We start from the raw sequence: 26,838 nt of genomic DNA on the forward strand, positions 1-26,838 counted from the left end.
ATATGATTTGCTTCATGAGGATTGTGACGCAGTTCTGGTCAGTTGTCAGTTGACAGTTGACAGTTCTAGACTGATTGTGGTGGATGCGAGTCGCAGATTTTTCCATATATATTTTCACCGGTATCTACCGAGAACACCACAATATTATGTAAGTATAATATATCCAAGCTTTGCTTGAGACAGTACTTACTTAATCAGAAGTTTGTTCTGATTTAAATAATATTTGACATTATTGACTGTGATAAATTTATGTGTAATAAATCCTTGTTCATTGTTTCAACTTCATGTTGTCAAGTTATTTCTTTTTATTGGTAAAAACTGTAATTAACAGGGTAAAAGTGAGAGTGGTCCAAAGAACAGACATGCTACTTAAATAAAATATATTTTTCTCGTTTTACCCCCATTGAACCGTTACATATGGTATGATTATATCATCGTACCTATTTATTTTATTTTTTCATGTTTGCTTAATTGAAATGTTATTATTCAAGGAATTATTTATTAACACTCATTAAAAATAAACATATTTAAGTAGTAGTTTAATTTAAATAGTTGTATTATTTGAATAACATAAAAATAACTTTCATGTTTATCAACAGCTTCATCTATCACCTCTGGGAACTCTGTGTCAGAGCAGAAAAGCTTTTGGTTGACTGGTGTTGAAAGAGTTAAAAGACATTCTGAAACCAAGATTCTCTTTGATGATGAATTTGGAAAACTCATATTTGACTTTTAGGGGCACAATTTGCCAATGATAAACATGATATAAAACATTGCTTAATATAAAGTACTAGAATTTGTACTTTACTAAGAAAGTGTTATCCCAAATATAACATGTGTTACATTTGATCACTGATAAATGAGGCGACACGTATTACTCAACAATCGAGAACACTTATTGACCTAATATTTGTATCGTGTCCTGATATTGTAAATTCCTCGGATGTTACTCCCCCATTCTGCAGTGACCATTGTTCAGTTAGCGTGTCGCTGAAATCTATTAAACAGATGAAAGAAGCCTATTCAAGATTCATTTATAATTACGATAATATTGATATAAATTCCTTTCGGCAAAATGTGGCTGATGTTAATTGAGATTTTCTTACACAAAATGATGATGTTGATGCCATTGCTTCAAAATTTGTTAATACATTAACAGACTTATGTAAATCAAATATTCCAAATAAAACTGTTGTGATTCGTCCAAATGATGCTCCGTGGATGAAGCGGATTTATAAGAAAACTTATCGTAAGAAAAATAGAATTCATAGAAAGGCTAAACGTAGTAACTTGCCTAATGATTAGGAAAAATTTAGAAAAAGTCGAAATAAGCTTATCTCAGAGATACGTAAAAGTAAGTCATTGTATGTTGAAAAACTTGATAATGTTGTCAATACAGAACATGGTAGTAAATCATGGTGGCGGATTGTTAAACATTATCTTAAGAAAACAGATAAAGCTAAGATATTTCCACACATTGAACACAATGGTGTTGTTTATGAAGATGATATTGAGAAAGCAAATATTTTTAATGACTACTTTGTGAGTATGGTAGTGGTTAACAGTTCTTCTGATGATGTTAATGTATATTCTGATATTAACGTGGAAAATTGTCTCACTGATATAAGATTACAAAGCGTTGAAGTAAGGGATATTTTACTGTCGCTTGATGTCACTAAAGCAACTGGTCTAGATCATCTTAGCAATCGTGTATTAAAATGTTTAGCTGAACAATTGTCCGTTCCACTTTGTAACCTGTTTGATATTTCTTTGTCCTCTTCTCAATTTCCAGACATATGGAAATGTTCATCCGTTGTTCCAATTTATAAGAAACATAATGTTCATGATTATACTAATTATCGACCGGTTTCACTTACTAGTTGTCTTTCAAAAGTCTTTGAGAAGTGTGTTTTTAAATATGTGTCAAATCTTTTTCGAGATAATGGAACTATTACTTCATTACAGTCAGGTTTCACGACTGGTGATTCTACATCATACCAGCTCACTCATTTGTATGACTATATAGCTAAGGCGATGGATAGTGGCAAGGAAGTACGCGCTGTATTCTGTGATATAAGTAAAGCGTTTGATAGGGTTTGGCACAAGGGTCTTTTGCATAAGTTATGGGCTAGTGGAATTCGCGGATCTCTTTTAATATGGTTTGAAAGTTATCTAAATAATAGAAAACAGTTTACAGTAATAAATGGGTATAAGTCAAATGTTAAATCAATTGAAGCTGGCGTCCCTCAGGGATCAGTCCTAGGACCTTTACTCTTTTTGGTTTATATCAATGATATTGTTGAAGATATACAGAGTAATATTAAATTATTTGCCGATGATACATCCTTATATGTGATAATTGATGACCCTATGGTATCTTCCAATATGTTAAACGATGATTTAGAAATAATAGCTAAATGGGCCCAGACATGAAAGTAAACTTTAATCCCAATAAAACTGAATCTATCATTTTTTCTAGAAAGAAAACAGTAACATCAATGCCAGATCTTATAATGAATGATATACCGATAAAGTCTGTCGACACTCATAAACATCTGGGGCTGACTTTACAAAGTGATGGCTACTGGAATATACATATAGATGATATTATTTCTAAAGTCAGTCCTATGATCAATTGTTTAAGAAGTCTGAAATACCGCCTTCAGAGGAAAACCCTCCAAACCCTGCATAGTTCATTTGTTTTACCACTTTTTAACTATTGTGATTATATTTGGAACATCTGTACACAAACTCAAGAGTTATTGTTAGAAAAACTTTTAGATGCTTTAAGAACCATATGTGGATCAGTTAGAGGAGTTTGTCATTCCAAAATCTACCATGAAACTGGTTTTTCATCATTAAGGGAACGTCGTAAAAATCACCAAATGTATGTATTTAATAAAATGTTCCATAATAAAACTCCAAAGTATTTATCAGATCTAATTCCATAAACATATCCTCTGTATCCACATATGGATCTAGATCTAGTAATATGCTTCAAGTACCATTATGTCGTACGGAAACATATAAAAAATCTTTTTTACCATCCTCTGTGATGGAGTGGAACAAGTTAGAAAATGATATAAGAAACATAGATTCCGTTGCCATGTTCAAGAAACACTTTGATCGAACTGTCTCATCCAAAGTACATCATGTCTTCAGAAACACTGGTATTAGATTAAATCAAATAATTCATTGTAAATTAAGACTTGGCTGTAGTGACTTAAACGCACATAAATTTCACCGTTTTCTTCAAAATACGTCTACTTGCACTTGTGGCCATCATTATGAAGATGCCATTCATGTTCTATTTATCTGTCCAAATTTTAATACAATTAGATCGAAGTGTTTCTATTACATAAATGGTTTTAATATTCAATCTGTACTATGTGGAAGTTACTCATATTCTGATGAAATCAATGAAAATATTGTAAAATCTGTACATGACTATTTTACCTTAACAAAACGATTTTTTACCTAATTGATTAATTATACTACTGTCTTTTTCATTAAGTCTTTTACTCCTCAAATGGTGTGTTCTCTTGTCTGTAATGATGAATGTATATAAAATGTTTCCCATCGCATTGTATTTTCGGAGAGGTATTTTTATAGGCTTATAGCCTGTTTACCAATCCGTTCATTTAATAATGAATAAATATTGTTTAAATCATTTGATCACTTTCTAAAATGGCATTGTGTAATCATAGCTTTTGGCCGTGGGAGCCGTGCCAATTTACACTTCTCAGAGGGGTACACAAAGTCCGCAGTCTAGACTACTAGTTGCCCGACTTCCATTTTTGTTGAAGTCGCGGTGGCTGAGCGGGTTAGGCGGCTGATGTTGTGTGCTGGTGATTAGGTGCCTGACTCTGAGGGTGTGGGTTCGAATCCCCCATGGGACTGAACCCCCCAAAAGTACTAGAGTTTGTACTTTACTAAGAAAGTGTAATCCCAAATATAATATGTTATATTGCTTAATATAAAATACTTGTGTTGCTACAAAATATTCCAATTGTACATGACAATGCTTACCTTAACAGAATTATTGTGTATATCTAGGCAGAAGCTGATTCGTTGATGGAAAGCAGCCATGGGTTCTTTCGTCATGTACACATTACTTGTTTCTTTGGACTGAACATAGCCCTTCTCATGATCTATCGTGGCCTCAATCACACCATCTCGGATTGCCTGGAAGGAGTTAAGTGTTATATGTCAATGTAGCTACATGGAACATTTCTTCATGAGGAAGATATCATTATCTCATGATGTCAGTTTTAACTTGAATCAAAATAACACAAATGGAAAGTCGTCTCAATTACTCATGGAAGTGTTGGTCCATTATACACATTCTGGTTCACTTTAAACACAATTTCAGATGTAAATACAATCAATATCAAGAAACTATGTGAACCTTTCAACTTGAAATGTGAACTTACACTAAGTCTTTGTCAAATGGACTGTCCACCAAATGAAATTTTACACTTATCCTGACTCATACGTTACTGCTTATCTCCCTTTTCTTCCGAGGTATGGTGGAAACCTCTGTCCTATTGTTCCCTAATGAACAGTCAAAATAGCTCACCCCAAACAGGCCTCTCCCTGCCTGTGTGCCAGCGACCCACGCGACTGCTAGCTGCTTGTCACTCTCTCCATTTTTGAAGACAAAGGTATTTTTGACATGCACCAAATAGTGGAGAAGTGGGAAAGGTTGGGAGGGCACATAGACTATGAGTCAGGATAAGTATAAAATATCATTTTTATCATAAAAAAAACATATTTTTTCTTATCCTGACTTCTACGTTATTGCTTGCATCTGTCAGATAGGTGGTGGGTCAGCCATCTATTTAGATACAATAACTGTTCAATCCACCCCCTAGGAACTCTCCACTATTCAGATTACTGCAGCCAAATTTGGGGGTCACCTTCTTTTAATTAAAAAAGAAGTAAATCATAAGATTTACTTGATTTTTAAGACTCGCGGCGAATTAGATTCCTGCTTATCTTGGTCGATCCATATGTTAAGAATAGGTCGTAAACTTAACTGAATCGTTTCATTCATGCTCTGATTTATCTTGAAAAACAGGGGGGCATGGACTCTCTGTTGGTGGTTATGGAACAGTAACCCGACATCTACAAGTCTATGGGTGAGTAGTTATTTCCTGGCTGGAACTGTCAACTGTTTCGCCACGACCAAGGGACTGAACTGGTGTATTCCGGAAACATCCTTGGTGGTAAAGTCTCTAAAATAGTGATTGGCGAAGACAGTGTCTTATCTCCGGAAACACCCTTACATAACTGATGAGATGGAGCAGTTGCCGTGTAGATGTAAGGTGGATGCAATGGCTTTGACTTCATGCGGATTCGAGGCTCTAGGTGGATCCAGTCCCGCTGCCTTATAGGCTCTCAAAAATCACTGCTCTCAGCCATAGTCATTCTGGATACTTCAGTAGATGTAGCAGGTGATATAGGAATGAAGAGTCTCTTAAACTTCCTTCTTCTCACAGCAGTTCTTTTTAGGTAGATTTTCAATTGTCTGACTGGACAAAAGGACAAATCTTGAGTATCCTCTGTCCCAAGTATGGATGATAATCCATGTATGTGGAATTGTCTATCTGGCTGATTGGTTCTTCACAATGAAGTCCCATCTAAGTCCAAGATGAACTGCGGGATGATCACCGTGTCAAATCTTGTTCGGCTGTAGTCTTTTGCATGTATCTCAAGACATCCAGGCAGCTGTAGCGAGTGCTAGGAGGAATAGTACCTTCTGAGTGAGTCTGCGTGGAGAAGAGGCTCATATTCATCGCTGGTAAGGTGTTGAAGGACTATATTCAATTGCTCTAAATTTCCTTTGCTGGTCTTCTTGTCAGAAGGATATCAGCACCGCGACAAGCTCCGGATTCTTGGTAAGTTTCTTTCCTGAGTTCATGACGAGGACTGAACTTAATGCTGCTAAATACGTAGACAATGTAGAGCCTTTAAGGTGTTTGGTAATTCTCAGATGACATAAGTAATCCACCACTTGAGGATGCGTAGCCCTGATCGTTGAGAAACATTTAAGTCACAAAATGGTCAAAACTCTTCCACTTGTCATTAAAGATTTCTAGTAGAGCGTCAGAGCTAAGGTGATGGCCTTGGCTGCTCTGGCAGAGACTCCTATTCTGGTAAGGTAGTTTGTAATAAGTTCCATGCATGTAACTGGAAGCATGAGCTTGCCTTGTGTGAGGATGAATGAGATGGTTGGGCCAGTTTAGAAGGCTTAGACTTGGTTCTCCAAGAAAACTGATGAGGTCCGGAAACCACGTTCTCAATGGCCAGTAGGGCGCTACCAAAATCAGTTTCAGGATCTTCATCTGGGCGATCTTCCGTATGACTTAAGGTAGACTGACTGACTGAGTTTAGTTTTATGCCGCTTTTAGCAATATTCCAGCAATATCACGTCTGGGGACACCAGAAATGGGCTTCACACATTGTGCCCATGTGGGGAATCGAACCCAGGTCTTCGGCGTGACGAGCCAACGCTTTAGCCACTAGGCTACCCCACCGGCCCGACTTTAGGTAGAAGAATAGGTGGCGGGAATGCATAAGCATGGAGACCTTCCCAAGATATCGCTAGGGCGTCAAAGTTCCAGGCTAGTGGATCGGTGAGACGAAGGTCTTTATATGATTGCTGAAGCTTGTCGCAAATAGGTCCAGGAGTGGGCAACCTTGTTCTTGCACCATTAGTTGAAGGTCTCTGGATATAACATCCATTTTCTTGGGGATGGTTTGATTGGTCTGGACATGCATCTGCTAGAATGTTGATGGCTACTGGGATATGTCTTGCTTTTATTCCCAATTTGAGTCTGTGAGCTCATAGAAGCGAAATATTAGTTCTGAGCTCACAGAAGCGAAACATTAGTTCTGGCAGGGAGAAAGCTACTGCTGTGTTGTCCGTGCCTAACATCAGGAATTGGTTTCTGAGGAGATGTGACCAATGAGTTATGGCTCTTATAACCCCTTTCGAATTACACTTGATTAATATGAAGAGATTGTTCATCTTTGGACCAAGTCCCTGTGGTTACTTCTTAAGTGAACTCCCCAACCTTCTGGACCAGACAATCCAGTGATCAACAGAAGCATCTAAGAAAGAGATATAGATTGTAGACTGGCTCTTGTAAATAAGGGACTCCTTAAACAATCGACTTGGAATTTCCGGCACTGAAGCTCTTTCTTCAGATGTAGTGGTAGTGGTATTATGATGTTGTGATGATCTAGATACATCGATGCATCGATACGTTTTCTAAGATGATACAATTATCGATACGTTCAAAACTGTATCAATATTTAGTTTTGAAAGTATCGGTTTAAATATGTTTTTGTAAGTATCGGCTTAAATATGTTTATGTACCGTCTACATTTTGCAATTGTATCATGTATTTTGATGCTATGAGTTATAAATGATTATGTTTCACGCACAAAGATGGGAAATTAGAACTTTTTAGTCTCTAAAAATAAAAAATGTTGATCTTTTCATGGACAATTATAACATATGAAATATTAATGTTCAAAATGTAACAAAATTTATGCAATAATGCCGTGAAAATAGGTATCGTGATATGTATCGAATCGTGACATGGGTATCGTGATACGTATCAATTCATGAAACTTATGTATCGTGACATCCCTACTAAATATGGTATCAGGAATCTCTGAAAAGGCCTCAGTTGGAGTCTGCCTCTTTGAGTAAGGGCTTGCTTGTGCTGACATAATGAGTTTAGGAATTTCTTGCCAAGTCTTGATTGGCAGTCTTGATTGGCAGACTTGAATTGAGAGCTTGAGGCAGACAATTATGGATTTTCAGCCATCAGTTTTCTGGTACTTTGATCCTCAATTCCTTGACATTAAGAATCTGATTACTAGGAATTTCAGATCTTGTGATGGCTCTAGTTCTGACATCTGAAAGCCAGCCCAGTTGTGTTAACAGTTGAATGGTAAAGTTCAGCTGACGTCTGAGTGGATCTACTGCTTGGTGAGCCTGAATGCCGCCGTGTAGGTAAAAAGCGCTGCAGGTGTAAGTAAGTTACGATGGGCTTGGTCAATGTGTAAACAACCACGGGCCATAGAAATTCCAAAGGGAAAGGCCTTCCATTGGTAGTGCTGCCCGTGATAAAGGAAACGCAGGAACTTTCGTCATCTCTGATGAATGTGTATGTGTAGATACACATCTTGTAGGTCTATGCTTGTCATACGGTTCACACCAATTGCGTCTTCTGACAATACAGTTGATGTTCATCACTGTCAAATCTGGTAGCGTAGATTTTTACTCATGCTGGTACAACACTTCAGAATATTAAGCTTTTTCTGTTAGATGGCGAGAATGCTGTTTATCAGCCGATGTCCACTAGCTGCAGAGTAATATCGCGGTAAAGCGGGATCACTGTCTTCCTGTCTTGCAGAGTACAGTTGTCGACTGTTGATGTTTAAATTCAATGAAGAAGTGATGAAAAACCATGCATGGGACCTCAATATTTATAGTATTGATGCGACATTTCTCTTTCGTCTGCCAACCATCTGTTTGTTCAGGGAAAGTCACCCATCTATAACTTCTATTGCAACAATGCCGATTCCCACGATGCGTTGATCTAGACAGTAACACATACTGTCATCTAAATGATGAACAATCCCTTGATTATCACAGCTTATCTCATGGTCAAGGCTGTGGTAGCTGCAAATGTGCAAATCAGGTCTGCACAGGGGCAATGCATTCTGTCCAAGTCCAATCAACTGCTTTGATGTATGTGATGTCACCAGTGCTCTATCAGGTTGGCTCCCATAATATTTGGTGCAATAGATGGTTTAGTAAACACAAGCGTATGATTTTACGCCGCTTCCATAATCTTCCAACACCATCTGATTGAGGGTTGCTCATGTTAAGCATGACTTCATTGATTGCCTGGGACATGGCTAATCCGTAGAAGGCCCTTCTGATTGCAGTATCAAGTTGAGCCAGCTTTTTGTCCTCCACTCATCTTGGAGTCACTCATAAGGGAATAGTCTTCATTGATTGTTGAAGACCTCTATAGAGGGTGTTGGTAACCCCTGAGCCTTAGTAACCTTTGCGAAGGCTAACTGCTAAGTATCTGCCACTTCAGATATCGGTTTCATCGGCAGGATGGTTAAGGTATCAATATCGTCATCTTGGGTACAATAAGTGTCGGCAGGTGAAGAGTCCCTCATAGGCGAAGACATCGGCAACCCATCCACTATCCATGCTAATAACTCAGATCCTCGTAAATAAATGAGTTAATTTCCTCTTGAGAAGCATCCTACCCAATCCACTATCCATGCTAATAACTCTGATCCTCGTAAATAAATGAGTTAATTTCCTCTTGAAAAGCATCCTCCACAGCTAACATGCTGAAATTATCTTCCTGAGGCTCCTCACGGATCGAAAGCGTTGGTATAGATTGCATAACTAGTCAGTCAATCTCCGTAGCAGGTAATTGTTGTTGATGTTGAATAGCCATCAATACTTGTTTAGTGATGATCGCCACAATATCAGGTTGGTGAGTGAAGGGTTGCATCAGCGCTAAGGGCCGTGCCTCTGGAAAGGTCTGTGACTGCATGAAGTGCTGTGCTTGCGACGAAGGACTGTGCCTGCTGTGTGAATGACTGTGGCTGCATAAAGGTCTGCGGTTGGACAGGAGTACGTTGATGCCTCATAGCCAGCGTGAAGGCCGAGGTCTGCGCTGAAGACTGCAGTTGAGTAAAGGTCTGCTGTACAGTAGGGTTACATTGGCGTGATGTTCCCTGCGTTGAAGGCTGCGGCTGTGTGAAGGTCTTGGCCTGCGTGTAAGACGTCTTCTGGGCCGTCTGTGTAGTACCACCACTTCTGGTTCTAAAACTGGTGGAGCTTCAGTGAAGGAGAGCCTTTCCCGGAGACTTCTTACTGGAAGTCTTCTTCAACTTGGCCAACTGTTGCAGACTGGACCCCTCCCCCAAAGGGGACTTTCCCTTAGATCGGTGCGTAATAGTATCTGAGTATAATATACTATATCAACCTGAGAATCCCACGTGGGAAACTCACTAGCCGACTTGAAGGAATCTATATTAGTATCAGAGATATAATATTGTCCCCAGGGGACTGTAAAGTAACAAATTCATGTTCTGCTGACACTGCACGGGTTGAAAATCTGGGATTTTCCCACCTTTTTTCCCCCCCGATCTTTATTCTCTGTAAGGACAAAAAGTAACATGACAGACTCTTCTGAATGGGCACAAAAATTACATTTGAATTTAAGATGCAGGTATAACTACGGCATGAAGAGCACACTGCGTGTGAATCATGAACTGAGTAGAATATACAGAATATCTGCACACAGAACACATTTTCAAAAAGTCAGAAAATATTAATTCAATAGCCGCACTTTAACAAATATAACATATGGTTATGATGTAAAAAGGATATAGGATTAAAATACAAGCACAAATTTAGAAGTACGGGCCAAAATAACAGAGCAGTAGCTTGTATTAGGCCTAGAGGAAATCCACCCGATCGTCTGGGAGGGCGAAGAAGGAGAGAGTGACAAGCAGCAAGCAGTCATGTGGGTTGCTGGTGTACAGCCTGGGAGAGGCCCGTTTGGGGTCAGCTAATTTTGTCTGTTCATTAGGGAACAATAGGATAGAGGTTTCCACCGTACCTCGGAAAAAATGGAGACAAGTGTTTGCCACTAATATGGCAATGTCCCTGCCACTAAAGATTCGAATATTTATAACATATTTATGACGTTTTATTTTTTGGTCACATACAAGATGCCTGAAATCACCAGTGTCTGCATAATCACCCAATGTAGGCTGTCGACATAATTGAAGACATCGGGTGCAATGTTTTATGAGATATTGCGTTTACATAAGTTTGAAAAGTGGTCATAGTGTCGTGGTGACCTTGAAAATAAGGTCATGGTCACCCAAGTCGACTGGTGTCTGCGAAATCCCCCAATATAGGCTGTCACCAAATTTGAAGACACTGGGTACAACAGTTCATGAGATATAATGACAATAAGAATTAACGTACGAGTCGGGATAAGGAAAAATATTAATTCATTTATAGACACTTAGTGACATTCACCACAAAGGTCAAAGAAAACCTACCTTAGCTACAATATACTCTGCATCCTCTGGACTGTCTAATGATAGCTTTTGTGCAATGTCTACTAATGATATTCTGGAATAGGATAAACTGATCATCCGAACTCCGGTTTTGATGACGTTGTGACGGAGTCGGATGATAAGTGTGTACGTGTCTTCAGCCTGGAACTTGGACCCAAACTTGGCTAACATTTCATTGAATTTAGGAAGGTTTCCATTCCTCACAGCTGAAACAAAGAGGAAACATCAGTCACGTAAAGTTTTCTTCACTACAGAAAAATCCACTGCACTTTTAACCAATTTTGAAATATACAAAATGAATATCAACATAATTGCTGAATGACCTATATCATTTGTCTGCTGACAGATATTCATTGCGTGGAATAAGACTAAAGGATGTGGTTTATGGTATCCAAATAGGATGTTACACATAAATAGCTACATACAGACATAAATTTTTACCATGTCACCAGTACATCAGCCATTGGAAACAACTGTTGTCAGCAACATTAGGAAACGGCCTTGAACAGTTTCATTTAGAATTCTGAATTGTGATTTCACTGCATTTACTTGGACATTTAAACACTTTCTATGAATGTTATAACTTTCTTTCTTGGGAACTGACATAATGTATCAGGGAAAACTGATATTCACAACAAAATAATAATCATTTTTTCCCCATGATTCTTGCACTTTAACATGACATATACTAGTACAGGAATTACAATCTCCACAGTGTTCATGGTGTAAGGGAGATAATTCAGTCTGAACATGAATCTGAGATAATTCAGTGTGAACATGAATCTATGAATCATCTTCTGTAAATTTTTATGCATCTAATGGACCATTGGCTTAGCTGACTAGAACTAGAAACAACTTTATTGGACAACCGCTTGAAACAGGTAAAATAATGAACCTACTTGGTTAATTTGCAAACATTTGCCATAGTTACATACAGTCCCCCTTGGTGACAATGCCACCTTTCATTCAGCAGGGACGATGGCATCATAACCACCCACTACAGTGAAAACAATTTCATCCTCACTATATAACCAGGTGTTTCATTATAACCAGATGTGTCTATATAACCAGTCATTATAACTAGATGTGTCTATATAACCACAGTGTCAATATAACCAGTGTCTATACAACCAGATGTGTCTACATAACCACTGTCGTTATAACTATATGTGTCTATATAACCAGTGTCTATACAACCAGATGTGTCTATATAACCATGTCATTATAACTAGATGTGTCTATATAACCAGTGTCTATATAACCAGATGTGTCTATATAATCACTGTCTATATAACCAGATGTGTCTATATAACCAGTCGTTATAACTAGATGTCTATATAACCAGTGTCAATACAACCAGTGTCTATATAACCAGTGTCTATACAACCAGATGTGTCTATATTACCAGATGTGTCTACATAACCACTGTCGTTATAACTAGATGTGTCTATATAACCAGTGTCAATACAACCAGTGTCTATACAACCAGATGTGTCTATATAAGCAGTGTCATTATAACTAGATGTATGTCTATATAACGAGATGTCATAACTAGATGTGTGTATATAACCAGATGTGTGTATATAACCACAATGTCTATATAACCAGATGTGTGTATATAACCAGTGTCTATATAACCAGATGTGTCTATACACCAGATGTGTCTATATACCAGATGTGTCTATATAACCACAGTGTCTATATAACTGACTGACTGAGTTTGGTTTTACATCGCTTTTAGCAATATTCCAGCAATATCACGGCGGGGGACACCAGAAATGGGCTTCACTCATTGTACTCATGTGGGGATTCAAACCCGGGTCTTTGGCGTGACGAGCCAACGCTTTAAACCACTAGACTACGCCACCACCCCCTATATAACTAGATGTGTCTATATAACCAGATGTGTCTATATAACCAGATGTGTATATAATCATAACCACATGTGACCAGATGTGTCTATATAACCACAGTGTCACACATCACAATAGTCAGGGTGTCATTATAACCAGGGTGGTGTTATAACCAAGGCGGCATTATAACCATGGAATTTTGCACAGCAGATACGTAGAAAAATAATGGCATTATTACTAGAGTGGCATTATTGCACAACTACTGGTTTAGTTTTACACCCCACTAAGCAATATTCTAGCTATATGGCAGTCAATTACTGGACAAATAGATGTTATTGTTGTTGATGTCCCGTTGCATTAACTTGCAACATGTCAATTGCCTGGCTAAAGTACCAGTGTGGTTTAATAAGGTTTTCATGGACAATCTAAGTCTTGATGAAACACTATCTCCACTTAAAGTGAAGCTGTCAATACCTTGAGTTAGCTGAAAGTATGGAGCCAGTGTTTTCCTCATAGAAGGCTGCCGAAATGTGTACCTGTCTGGAATATCACCCAAAAGAAGTTCTACTGTAATTGCAAGTTTCTGCACCTGAAAAAAAACAATAAGGAAAATCTAAAAGCAATCACATCATGTAAAACTTCACACACTCAATCATGTGGCAGTGGGAGCTGTTGACCATGATAATAGTTGAATATGCAACTTTAACTGTGGAAATGTTTGCTGTATGTAAATATAAACACAACATATATAAATGGGTGTGATGTATATGGATAAGTTTACACCTTTCATCGATATTAGAACAAAGAACCCAAGACATGCACCTCCACGAAGAGGCGCTCAGGTCATTGATCAGGGCTACCTCCCCTTGAATCTTCACTCTCATCTTAAAGCTATTTGTGAACACTTTTTAAACTGCAGCAAAATAACACATTACGACATGCTGAACCACATCTCATTGAGAAACAGGCAAGAAACAGAGCTTACTGTCTGTTTGAATCCAATAGCACTTTGTTGTGGAGCTTTCCTCATTGCCTGTAACAGGTGTCTGTGGGCTTCAGAGTACTCAAGCTGTGCTGCCTTTATCCTACCTGAAAACAGAGAAACAGGTTAAGAGGAAGTGTCAAGACCTTCATTTACCTTTCACTTTAACAGCAAGGCTCGGGTGGATTAATAGGGGCGTGGTGGGCGAGCTGTCTAAGGTGCCCGGCTAGTGATCCAGCAAACTCAACTTGTGTGCAGACTCGGTCAGTGTTGTCACAACCTCTAGTGTACAGTACACAACCCTATGCACTTAAACGAACCCATGAATCTGTTGGTAAATGACAAGACAGTGGCCACATGAATAAGTGCAAACACCTAGTTGCGGGTACAGCAACCTTGGACGACGCAGTACTGTGACTATGTGTTCCAGTCCACCCAGCGGTGCCTGGGTAGCTCATATGCAACAAGATGACATCCTCATAGTCACAGCCCAAGTCATGTTTCCATGGAAACAGCAAAAAATAAAATTCATATCTGGGTCTAACCCCCAAAAGGCACATCTAGGGATCATGCTTGATATGTGTACCAAGTTTGATGCAGCTACCATATATAGTTTGGAAGATCTGCTCCGGACAAGATGACATCCTCATAGCCACAGCCTAAGTCATGTTTCCATGGAAACAGCAAAACATAAAATTCATATCTGGGTCTAACCCCCAAAAGGCACATCTAGGGATCATGCTAGATATGTGTACCAAGTTTGATGAATCTAGCATGTATAGTTTGGGAGATCTACTCCAGACAAGATGACATCCTCATAGTCACAGAATCACTACTCTCGCCGTTGTTGCGGGGAATAATAAACTGTGTATGTTTATCTATGAAGATCCTGCTTAGAATTGATCTTCAGCAACCCATGCTTGTTGTAAGAGGCGACTAAAGAGATTGGGTTGTCAGGATCGCTGACTTGGCTGACACGTAATCATATCCCAGCTGAGTAGATCGATGTTCATGTTGTTGATCACTGAATTATTTCAGGGAATTACAGGACGCAAATTCCTGCGTCCTATACGCAAAAAAATTGACAATAGACGTAACAAAATTTACTAGCGCGTCCACAGGGACACACAGAAAGTCCAAATACTTTTTTGTAATAATTCCAATCAAGCGACAATAAGTTATCACCGAGTTTGTTACCAGCTGGGTTATAGTATTATTTGCAATTTAATTACTGAAACATATTCAACCTGAGTCGGTCGCCTTTCCAACAGTATCTTTTTTCACAAAACCTAAAATGTATATGCACTACATCTAGCTTGCCATCGGTGAATGAGCCGACATTCTACGTTTGTTACTAAAATTCCTACATAAATCATACGACATGTCCCTCCTCTTCCACCTTCACTTTGATATCGATAGTACATATCCAAATACATCATGCAGATAAATGAAATTTGCAGTTTTGAACTCTGGTTGAAATTCGTTTTTCTATGATATCATCCGTTCATTGTAGATCAAATATACTGAAAATTACATGCATCGTAAATCTCGCCTGTTCTGACACATTACTAAATCACCATTCACTGCGTTTTGCATAATTTATAGTATGTCTTAATTCAAATGTCAAATTTTACTGGGAGAATTGATTTTAAAAGTAAAAGATGTATCATTGTGATCAGCGGTAGTTTTGTGGTTGTATGATAGAATCACCAATGCTCGTTCTGAAACAATGTCGATGAACTGGGAATCGCTGAGAATGTTTTGGAAAATAAGCAAACACAATTAACGTCAAAGTGAATTTTCAGCCATATTACAGAGTGTTTATAAAATCACGTCACATGTATGTCGGTTATGTTTCGTCCATAAACTCAATTATAGAATTCAACACCATCTTCCTTACATGAATCCCTGAATCCCTCATACAGTTCAAAATAAACTGACAAATGGACTCGTGTCACCAATACGAAGTGTTTCAGTGAAATCTAACGAAATATATCGAGGATATAAGATGCCGCGCTGGGAAAGGACCACTTGTTTGAAATGTAAACAAAGCCAATCTCAGATTTAACACTGTGTATCCGTTCGCCTACTTGTTGCATACACTTGCTCATTAGTTTTAGAACATGCATGGGAAAGGTATCAGAGCAAGCGATAGTTAAATAAAATATTCCAATGATTTTCTAGATTCATCACAACATATTATAGTTTCTGAAAGCGTGACGCCATGACTGACGCAAACTCCATCACAACCATGACGGTACTTCTCTTAACTTCTGACTATTTCCCTTGGTCACAATGAAAACAAAAAGAAAAAAATAACAACCAGCAGACTGACAGAATTTTTGGACTACTTACATGTCACATTTATGCATGTCCGTTGCTTGAAACGAAATTTTCTTCCAAAACTCGGCGGACTCGTGTGAATGAACACGCCATTATGAAAGAGTCGCTTCCCGATAGTGACGTCATACGGACGTCAACATTGTTATACATATTTGATATTTTCATTGAGGTGAGGTTATGAATGAAAATACACACGATCAATCTGTCTTGCTGCTTACATTTTCTCTTCTTATGCTTCTTTCGAATTTTCACAAACTTTTTTCACGTGATTAATTTCAGTATTATTATCATTGGATTTGGGACTAGACAGGAGACCAGTTTAAAATCAAGTGGCACCAATAATGTCATAATCAAAGGGCGGTAACTCTGGCCTTAGACTAACAACTAGTCTCTGAAATGAACATATTTTACTGGGAAAAAAGTTCATAGTAAAAAAAAAAGAAGATATAATGAAAAGGAGCCCTGAGACTTTCTTCATTTTCAGAAGCTGTGGAAATCTAGACTTGCCACATTTCTAGACTTGTGTTGGCTTTCTTGGATATATTTCCTTCAGGGTCTGTACGAGAGACTACTCTGGCCTGTTTAGCTCGGCAAACAAAGACCTCATATTGGCATAACATTTCAGCACTTATTTTGAGGGTTATACTTACATTGTAAGAAAAATGAAAGTATATTTTCAAACATTGGTATTAACTAATTAAAACAGTTCACTTTGATTTATTCGTGTACACTTCCCCTTTAAACAACAACCAACCAGCTGTAACTGAAGTCAGATATCCCCTCAATTATGAGTAAATCTTACACTTACCTAAGTAGTACAAATATCGTGCCCATTCATTATTTGATGCTGATTCTGGAAATGTTGACTTTGACACCAGTTTGTCAGCTTGTTCATAGAGGTTGAAATGAAGGTAGTTCCTAAGTAGCAAGTTAATCAGTGATGCTTGGCCTTCATAGTCCGACCTCAAGGTTGCTGTACGTAAACGGGCATGGAGGAAGCTGTAAACACAAGGATAGTCCAGAAATATAGTAAACATAAACAACAAAACTGATGCAAAAACATTTTTACAATACTTCATTTAAACAAGTCAAGTTTGCTATTGGGAGACATAATTCTCCGATTTGAACATGCAGAAATGTTTGACCTATGCATGGAATATGCTGGTAGAAACAGCAAAAGTTTTACTTTGGATGGAGGAATTGCTTTAAGTTAGATATTCTTTGAAGTTGAAACACTGTCATTTTTAATGAGGTTTCCCTACATCTAATTTTCAGTACTTTCTCACACATTCAAATGTCAGTTCACCCTACACTTACCCCCTGATCTTCTCTAACTGGTTTGTTAGCTCGAAGGTTCTGGAGTAGTAGAAGTAGCACTATCCATGTATGTGCCAAGTTTGGTGAAGAAATAGTGAACAGTTTTAGAGTTCTGTCTCGAAAAGACGGACGGACGGACCGGATGGACGGAGTCCATTTTAATAACCCTGCAAACGCTTGCTATGGGGATAACAAAGAACCCAAGACATGCACCTCCACCTAAGAGGATCAGGTCATTGATCAGGGCAACCTCCTTGAATCTTCACTCTCATCTGAAAGCTATTTGTGAACACTTTTTTAAACTGCAGCAAAATAACACATTACTTACATGCTGAACCACATCTCATTGAGAAACAGGCAAGAAACAGAGCTTACTGTCTGTTTGAATCCAATAGCACTTTGTTGTGGAGCTTTCCTCATTGCCTGTAACAGGTGTCTGTGGGCTTCAGAGTACTCAAGCTGTGCTGCCCTTTATCCTACCTGAAAACAGAGAAACAGGTTAAAGAGGAAGTGTCAAGACCTTCATTTACCTTTCACTTTAACAGCAAGGCTCGATGGATTAATAGGGGCGTGGTGGGCGAGCTGTCTAAAGGTGCCCGGCTAGTGATCCAGCAAACTCAACTTGTGTGCAGACTGGTCAGTGTTGTCACAACCTCTAGTGTACAGTACACAACCCTACGCACTTAAAGCGAACCCATGAATCTGTTGGTAAATGACAAGACAGTGGCCAAATGAATAAGTGCAAAACACCTGCCTTGTTGGTACACAGCAACCTTGGGCCAGTACTGTGACTATGTGTTCCAGTCCACCCAGCGGTGCCTGGGTAGCTCATATGCAACAAGATGACATCCTCATAGTCACAGCCCAAGTCATGTTTCCATGGAAACAGCAAAAAATAAAATTCATATCTGGGTCTAACCCCCAAAAGGCACATCTAGGGATCATGCTTGATATGTGTACCAAGTTTGATGCAGCTACCATATATAGTTTGGAAGATCTGCTCCGGACAAGATGACATCCTCATAGCCACAGCTCTAAGTCATGTTTCCATGGAAACAGCAAAACATAAAATTCATATCTGGGTCTAACCCCCAAAAGGCACATCTAGGGATCATGCTAGATATGTGTACCAAATTTGATGAATCTAGCATGGATAGTTTGGGAGATCTACTCCAGACAAGATGACATCCTCATAGTCACAGAATGACTATCTCTCGCCATTGTTGCGGGGAATAATAAACTGTGTATGTTTATCTATGAAGATCCTGCTTAGAATTGATCTTCAGCAACCCATACTTGTTGTAAGAGGTGACTAAAGAGATTGGGTTGTCAGGATCGCTGACTTGGCTGACACGTAATCATATCCCAGCTGAGTATATCGATGTTCATGTTGTTGATCACTGAATTATTTCAGGGAATTACAGGACGCAAATTCCTGCATCCTATACGCAAAACAATTGACAATAGACGCAACAAAATTTACTAGAGCGTCCACAGGGACACACAGAAAGTCCAAATGAGTTTTTGTAATAATTCCAATCAAGAGACAATAAGTTATCACCGAGTTTGTTACCAGCTGGGTTACAGTATTATTTGCAATTTAATTACTGAAACATATTCAACCTGAGTTGGTCGCCTTTCCAACAGTATCTTTTTTCACAAAACCTAAAATGTATATGCACTACATCTAGCTTGCCATCGGTGAATGTGCCGGCATTCTACGTTTGTTACTAAAATTCCTACATAAATCATACGACATGTCCCTCCTCTTCCACCTTCACTTTGATATCGATAGTACATATCCAAATACATCATGCAGATAAATGAAATTTGCAGTTTTGAACTCTGGTTGAAATTCGTTTTTCTATGATATCATCCGTTCATTGTAGATCAAATATACTGAAAATTACATGCATCATAAATCTCGCCTGTTCTGACACATTACTAAATCACCATTCACTGCGTTTTGCATAATTTATAGTATGTCTTATTTCAAATGTCAAATTTTACTGGGAGAATTGATTTTAAAAGTAAAAGATGTATCATTGTGATCAGCGGTAGTTTTGTGGTTGTATGATAGAATCACCAATGCTCGTTCTGAAACAATGTCGATGAACTGGGAATCGCTGAGAATGTTTTGGAAAATAAGCAAACACAATTAACGTCGAAGTGATTTTTCAGCCATATTACAGAGTGTTTATAAAATAACGTCACATGTATGTCGGTTATGTTTCGTCCATAAACTCAATTATAGAATTCAACACCATCTTCCTTACATGAATCCCTGAATTCCTCATACAGTTCAAAATAAACTGACAAATGGACTCGTGTCACCAATACGAAGTGTTTCAGTGAAATCTAACGAAATATATCGAGGATATAAGATGCGCGCTGGGAAAGGACCACTTGTTTGAAATGTAAACAAAGCCAATCTCAGATTTAACACTGTGTATCCGTTCGCCTACTTGTTGCATACACTTGCTCATTAGTTTTAGAACATGCATGGGAAAGGTATCGTAGCAAGCGATAGTTAAATAAAATATTCCAATGATTTTCTAGATTCATCACAACATATTATAGTTTCTGAAAGCGTGATGCCATGACTGACGCAAACTCCATCACAACCATGACGGTACTTCTCTTAACTTCTGACTATTTCCCTTGGTCACAATGAAAACAAAAAGAAAAAAATAACAACCAGCAGACTGACAGAATTTTTGGACTACTTACATGTCACATTTATGCATGTCCGTTGCTTGAAACAACGAAATTTTCTTCAAAACTTTGGCGGACTCTCGTCAATGAACACGCTATTATGAAAGAGTCGGCTCGATAGTGATGTCATCACGGACGCCAACATTGTTATACATATTTGATATTTTCATTGAGGTGAGGTTATGAATGAAAATACACACGATCAATCTGTCTTGCTGCTTACATTTTCTCTTCTTATGCTTCTTTCGAATTTTCACAAACTTTTTCACGTGATTAATTTCAGTATTATTATCATTGGATTTGGGACTAGACAGGAGACCAGTTTAAAATCAAGTGGCACCAATTATGTCATAATCAAAGGGCGGTAACTCTGGCCTTAGACTAACAACTAGTCTCTGAAATGAACATATTTTACTGGGAAAAAAGTTCATAGTAAAAAAAAAGATATAATGAAAAGGAGCCCTGAGACTTTCTTCATTTTCAGAAGCTGTGGAAATCTAGACTTGCCACATTTTCTAGACTTGTGTTGGCTTTCTTGGATATATTTCCTTCAGGGTCTGTACGAGAGACTACTCTGGCCTGTTTAGCTCGGCAAACAAAGACCTCATATTGGCATAACATTTCAGCACTTATTTTGAGGGTTATACTTACATTGTAAGAAAAATGAAAGTATATTTTCAAACATTGGTATTAACTAATTAAAACAGTTCACTTTGATTTATTCGTGTACACTTCCCCTTTAAACAACAACCAACCAGCTGTAACTGAAGTCAGATATCCCCTCAATTATGAGTAAATCTTACACTTACCTAAGTAGTACAAATATCGTGCCCATTCATTATTTGATGCTGATTCTGGAAATGTTGACTTTGACACCAGTTTGTCAGCTTGTTCATAGAGGTTGAAATGAAGGTAGTTCCTAAGTAGCAAGTTAATCAGTGATGCTTGGCCTTCATAGTCCGACCTCAAGGTTGCTGTAATGTGAACGGGCATGGAGGAAGCTGTAAACACAAGGATAGTCCAGAAATATAGTAAACATAAACAACAAAACTGATGCAAAAACATTTTTACAATACTTCATTTAAACAAGTCAAGTTTGCTATTGGGAGACATAATTCTCCGATTTGAACATGCAGAAATGTTTGACCTATGCATGGAATATGCTGGTAGAAACAGCAAAAGTTTTACTTTGGATGGAGGAATTGCTTTAAGTTAGATATTCTTTGAAGTTGAAACACTGTCATTTTTAATGAGGTTTCCCTACATCTAATTTCAGTACTTTCTCACACATTCAAATGTCAGTTCACCCTACACTTACCCCCTGATCTTCTCTAACTGGTTTGTTAGCTCGAAGGTTCTGGAGTAGTAGAAGTAGCACTTGGCAGCTAACATGTCAAGTGATCTTCTGTTCTGTGGTAAGATTTTCTGCATCAACAGTTCTGCACACTTTACAGCCTGGAGAAGAATCACATGATAGATTATTCAGTTATGAATAGTTACAGGTGATATACAGTCAGTGAGTATGGCTTCAAGTTGATTTGATTTGATAGTGATTTAAAGCAAATGATACAGTCCATGTCTATATTTCATACTTTGACAATTTGTGACTACCTGTAACAATGTTTTTGGTATAAACATGGTGTCGGAGTCCAATAAAATGGATGTGACAAATGTTACATGACCCACATGAAAAGATGGACATAGCAACTTGCAGGTAGATTAAGTGTGACAATTTTTAGAAATATTTTCGTTGAATTTATTTATTACCTTCTCGAAGTATGTTTCTCAAAAATACTATGTTTCTCAAAAATAAACTCATGATAAAGTTCAATAAATTTTAAATTGGAAAGAAATCATAAGAAACATGATGGAATGAAATGAGGTTTCCAAGTAGTTGGTTTGTTGTTAAATGCCGCACTCAGCAAATATTCCAGCCAAAGAGCTATATGGTGGTGGTCTGTAAACAAATCAAGTCTGGAGCAGACAATCCACTGATCAACAGCATAAGCATCGATCTAAGCAATTGGGAAACGATGTCATGAGTCAACCAAGTCAGCGAGCCTGATCACCCGATCCCTTTCATGACAAGCATGGGGTGCTGAAGACAAATTCTAACCCGTGAATCTTCACGGGTATTCCAAGTAGCCCAAAGAACATACAATACACAGCAGACACTATGTAGGGTATACATATCCATGACGTAGTGACACACTCAATGAGTAAAATCAATATACCTCAGTATACTTCTTGGTGTCAATAAGGTGTATGACTACCAAAAGATGAATGTAGGCATCAATCTCAGGCATGAGAGGTTGGTTGGCAAGTTTTCCCGAACGAGGACGGAATGGTGCCCCTATGCCATTAACCTCCTTTGGCTGAAACAAAATTCACAGAGTTGAATCTACTTGTCTACCAGGGGCTCCTTTCACGAAGCAATTAACCTTAACTACCATTCTTTAACATTGCACTAAGGTTACCTTTGTGACTTACGATCACCTTAGTGCTTTGTGAAAGGAGGCCCAGTTGCATAAGTCATTGTTTATTACTAAGGCCCCTAAAAAAAGAATAAATATCCACAAGACATGCACACACAAGTATAATTTGAAACCAGACATCAAATCATGAGCAAGTAAGGATAATAGCAAGATGTGTAACATGTGTAGCAATGTGTATTATTTACACATATCATACACAGTATATGTATCATAAGAAATGTAATCTACACAGACATGATGAATCATGCCCATTTACGAATGTTGCTCGATCCAGGTCAACAGGAAAATTGCCATTGATATTTGAATAATTCAATTAACAGTATTATTGCTAATTATGTGGTGAATGTGGGATGCTGAAAACCATCCACGGAAAATATCATCAGTTCATAAAATTCCTCATTCTCTTCCCACAGAGGTTACTTGTCATATCTTCCAATGAACCTCTTTTCTAATAATAATACGGTCCTTTCATCGTGCGAGTGTTCAGTATTCGCGATTGGTTGTAATCAGATTTAGTTGTGCAATCAGTTACGTTGTTTCAGAAGTGATCATTCACAAGGCCTCAGTGATTTCTGTATGCTTCAGGAAAACTAGAACCATTTCCCCTGCGTGATGTGCAAACGTTTCTTCAAGACAGAACTCAGTCATGTAATGGCGAATCAATCGTTGACAACGGTTAAGGTAGCCATCATATGTCTTGTGTGTCACATCATCACAAGTCCCCGGCAAAGGAGGGATATTTGTGGCCCCACCTTTGCTTGTATTAGTAAAGTTGGATCTAAGTCGAGTAACACGTGTTCTGATTGGATAGAAAGAAGGGAGATAATTTGTGTTGTGATTTTTTGTCGCTAGGGGATTTTCCGAGAACCAGGAAACATGGACTTGTTAGAACAGAGGTTCGTAGGAAGATATGACAAGTAACCTCTGTGGGAAGAGATTGAAAATTCCTATCACTTTTTTCTATGCATTCGGAAATGAGTCAGTTCATATCGGTCAATAAGATGTAACAAATCATGACAAGGCCAAATAAATGTTGTGGTACCGATTACACCTCTTTGAAATTTAGGGTAGGTAGGTAGAAATTATTTTTTTTTACATTTTTTTCAGAAGTAAAGTACAAACTAATAACACTTTTATCAATGTGTAATTGTTTATTCAATCAACCTTGCAGCCATCATGTCCACTTCTCTATCAGAGTGACCGATGTCCGTCTGTGACGGGAAAAAACAATGGTATCTGAAAGCTTATTTTATTCAAACAGAGCTACTGATAACTTCTTGGGTCATTGAGTTATGTACTCGCTTGTGTCAATCTCAATTGGGTATCCTAATTTTCCTTTGAGTAACCAAATAAATTTTACCCACCTCACTCAAACTCAATTGGGTATATTGCCATTTTGCATTAATTGTAAAATTATAATAAAGTTTATATGTTGGTTTACGTGTTTGTTATTTATGTTGGATCTGTAATATGAGAAACGATAAGAAAGATTGCAAGTTGCCAAGTTCAGGTGCTGAAATGGAGCCTCTCAATATGACTCAGTTATTTTATCTATTTTTGTTTGTACTTTACAAAAATTGAAGCGTACGTGTTCGCAATAGACTAAACAGGAATTGAGTTTTCACATAAATATTTGCGTAATTTACGCAGATACGCAGCTTATCTGTACCTCTGTTCATACCGCCGAAAAAATATAGGGTTGACACCAGAATTCAAGGGTCGGTCGGGTAATCGGAACCACAACATTATTTTTTAGGCCTAACTACATTGTGGCCTAATCTGTCCGAGAGTTTATAGAAAAGTATTTCCTTCTCACTATGGGTAGGATAATTATGGGATAATGCAGTGTTCTGGTTTCTGCGATATTCAATGAATATGTCACCAAAAACATGATAAAGTTACTAATTTCAGACAGAAATATGACAGAAATCGAATAAAGAGTTTATTTCAGATATTAGACAGCAGAGTTTGCTGCTTCAAAATGTTCAGTAACTCCACTGACTCCTTCCATCTGTAAACAATATCATAAGAACATATAAATCATGAGTACTTTGTTTCCTGTCATAATCATCTGAACATAGTATGCTCAGTAGTCCTGTCAATAGTGTCATGATTCACTGAATCAAATAGTGTGCCTTCAAGAATTCAATTCATGACATATTTTCTGTGACCACTATTTCGATTATAATATTGTCGGGACCAGCTGCTTTTCAGCTCTTTAAGTTATTTATAGCATTCTTTATCTCATCTACTGAAATTTGTGTTTCCAAAATCATTTGATCAACAGTGTCATAGTCATTTGAAGAGATAATATCATCGTCGGAAGGAATAACCATCGCTTGAAAAACAGCATCATTAGAAAAACTGTCTTGAAATGTGTCATCCATTCACATTTTGAAATATTACTTTAAGATTTGATCTCTTTCTAAATGAGCGAATTTGTTTCAGAACATAGCAGGATTGTGAATAGAATCATTCAATCTGTTCAATCTTTTGATTACCGGAGGTTAGATTTGAATTTTCTTACATGAAGCTTTGTATTTGTTTCTCATTTTACAAAAAATAATTTCTGTTTCTCTCTGGCGTCTACACGAAAACTTCTAAATTGCTTTTATGAGCGCCTCGTCAGCAAGCAGATTTTACACTCGTCATAAGGGTGTTTTTATAGTTTGCTTGAACGGCTTAGTCTTTTTTCTTCATACAATCTGCTGAATCTAATATGACATGGACAAATTCATCTAAAGCTCGCTTAGATCGAACTCAAGTTTCCTCGATAAGAGACGGTCGCTATAAAATGAAGTCTTACTTCTTTTCAAATTATCTAAATATATTTCGCGAACAGTGGATTCCAAACAATCTTTTCTTTATAATCATCAATATGGTTTGTATCACTTGAGTTTTTCATATTTAGAAATTGACATGTCAGTTCTAATGGTAAATGATCAGAGTCTACTCTGTCTCCAATATTCAACAAGTTAATAATTGGAAAAGTCTGGTGAACCAATAAAATAGTCATTGACACTTGATCCCTGTTGCCCATGAAGCGTATATTCCCCTTTGTGAGTCTCCAGTGTCATGATTCACGAACCAAATAGTGTGCTGAATTCAATCCATTTCTGTTAGATTCGAAGATTTATGATTATTTTGAAGAGTGTTTTCACTTGGAACTAGTTATCCCCTGCAACACGTTTTGCGAGGGGTATTAATATGGAGTCTGTCTGTGCGTGAATAAAAAATGTTTTGTGTGTGTGTTTCCATGTCAACAAGTTTGACTTAGACTGAATTTGGTGGTAGTGCCTTTTTCCGGAGCAGAACTTTAAAACCGTTCAATATTTCTTCACCAAACTTAGTACATAGATAGGTCTAGTGGTGAACTGGTGCCTTTTGGTAGTTTTGGATTTCTGAATAAAACATTGTTTGTGTTTCCATGGCAAACAAGTTTGGCTTCAACTAAATTTGGTGGTAGTGATCCTTTCTGCAGAACCATTTAATACCCTCCTTCCACTTTGCTATATACACGCCAAAACATTTGACATAATCATAACTAGCAGACACATTCATAAAGTGTATTTTGCCACTGCGGGGGACATTGATGACTTTGTCTTCTTGTTTGTTATTTAAGTGATATACACAAAATGGAATATAGTCAAAATATTACTTTAACAAGCCCCTTTATCATGTTTATGTCACAGTCATTAGACCATAAGCGGCATTGCTTGTGATGCATTACTTTTTATGCATAATAGAAAGTATCAGTTAAATGTTTCAACTTAATCAATAACATGGCAAGTTTGTTATTTTAATTGCTTGATATTAAAATAATTCATGAATATATATTCATATTCGTTAATATACATTTGGAAATATGATTGTCCTCAAAGTGTATTCATTGCAGCCCTAATATTCAGGGACCAAAAAATCTCCAGCATCAGTTCATGACAAAACCCCTTTGACCATGTTGGCATTCATTCTTCCAAACACTGTGCTT

General features: G+C 37.8%; 1 protein-coding gene across 1 annotated transcript in view; it reads right to left on the minus strand.

Moving 5' to 3' along the window:
• The window catches only part of LOC124262662 (26S proteasome non-ATPase regulatory subunit 3-like), a 53,457-nt gene that overhangs the window by 24,744 nt on the left and 1,875 nt on the right, over positions 1-26,838 (minus strand). The window contains exons 3-9 of the mRNA XM_046697168.1: positions 22,590-22,730; positions 21,674-21,810; positions 17,132-17,322; positions 13,984-14,087; positions 13,473-13,587; positions 11,128-11,351; positions 4,030-4,185 (exon numbers count right to left, since the gene is read on the minus strand). Coding sequence (XP_046553124.1) covers positions 4,030-4,185; positions 11,128-11,351; positions 13,473-13,587; positions 13,984-14,087; positions 17,132-17,322; positions 21,674-21,810; positions 22,590-22,730 — 1,068 coding nt within the window. The remainder of the gene's footprint in view (positions 1-4,029; positions 4,186-11,127; positions 11,352-13,472; positions 13,588-13,983; positions 14,088-17,131; positions 17,323-21,673; positions 21,811-22,589; positions 22,731-26,838) is intronic.

This window comes from Haliotis rubra, unplaced genomic scaffold, assembly GCF_003918875.1.
Source record: "Haliotis rubra isolate DU_JTF1 unplaced genomic scaffold, ASM391887v1 Scf85, whole genome shotgun sequence".
Taxonomy (NCBI): domain Eukaryota; kingdom Metazoa; phylum Mollusca; class Gastropoda; order Lepetellida; family Haliotidae; genus Haliotis; species Haliotis rubra.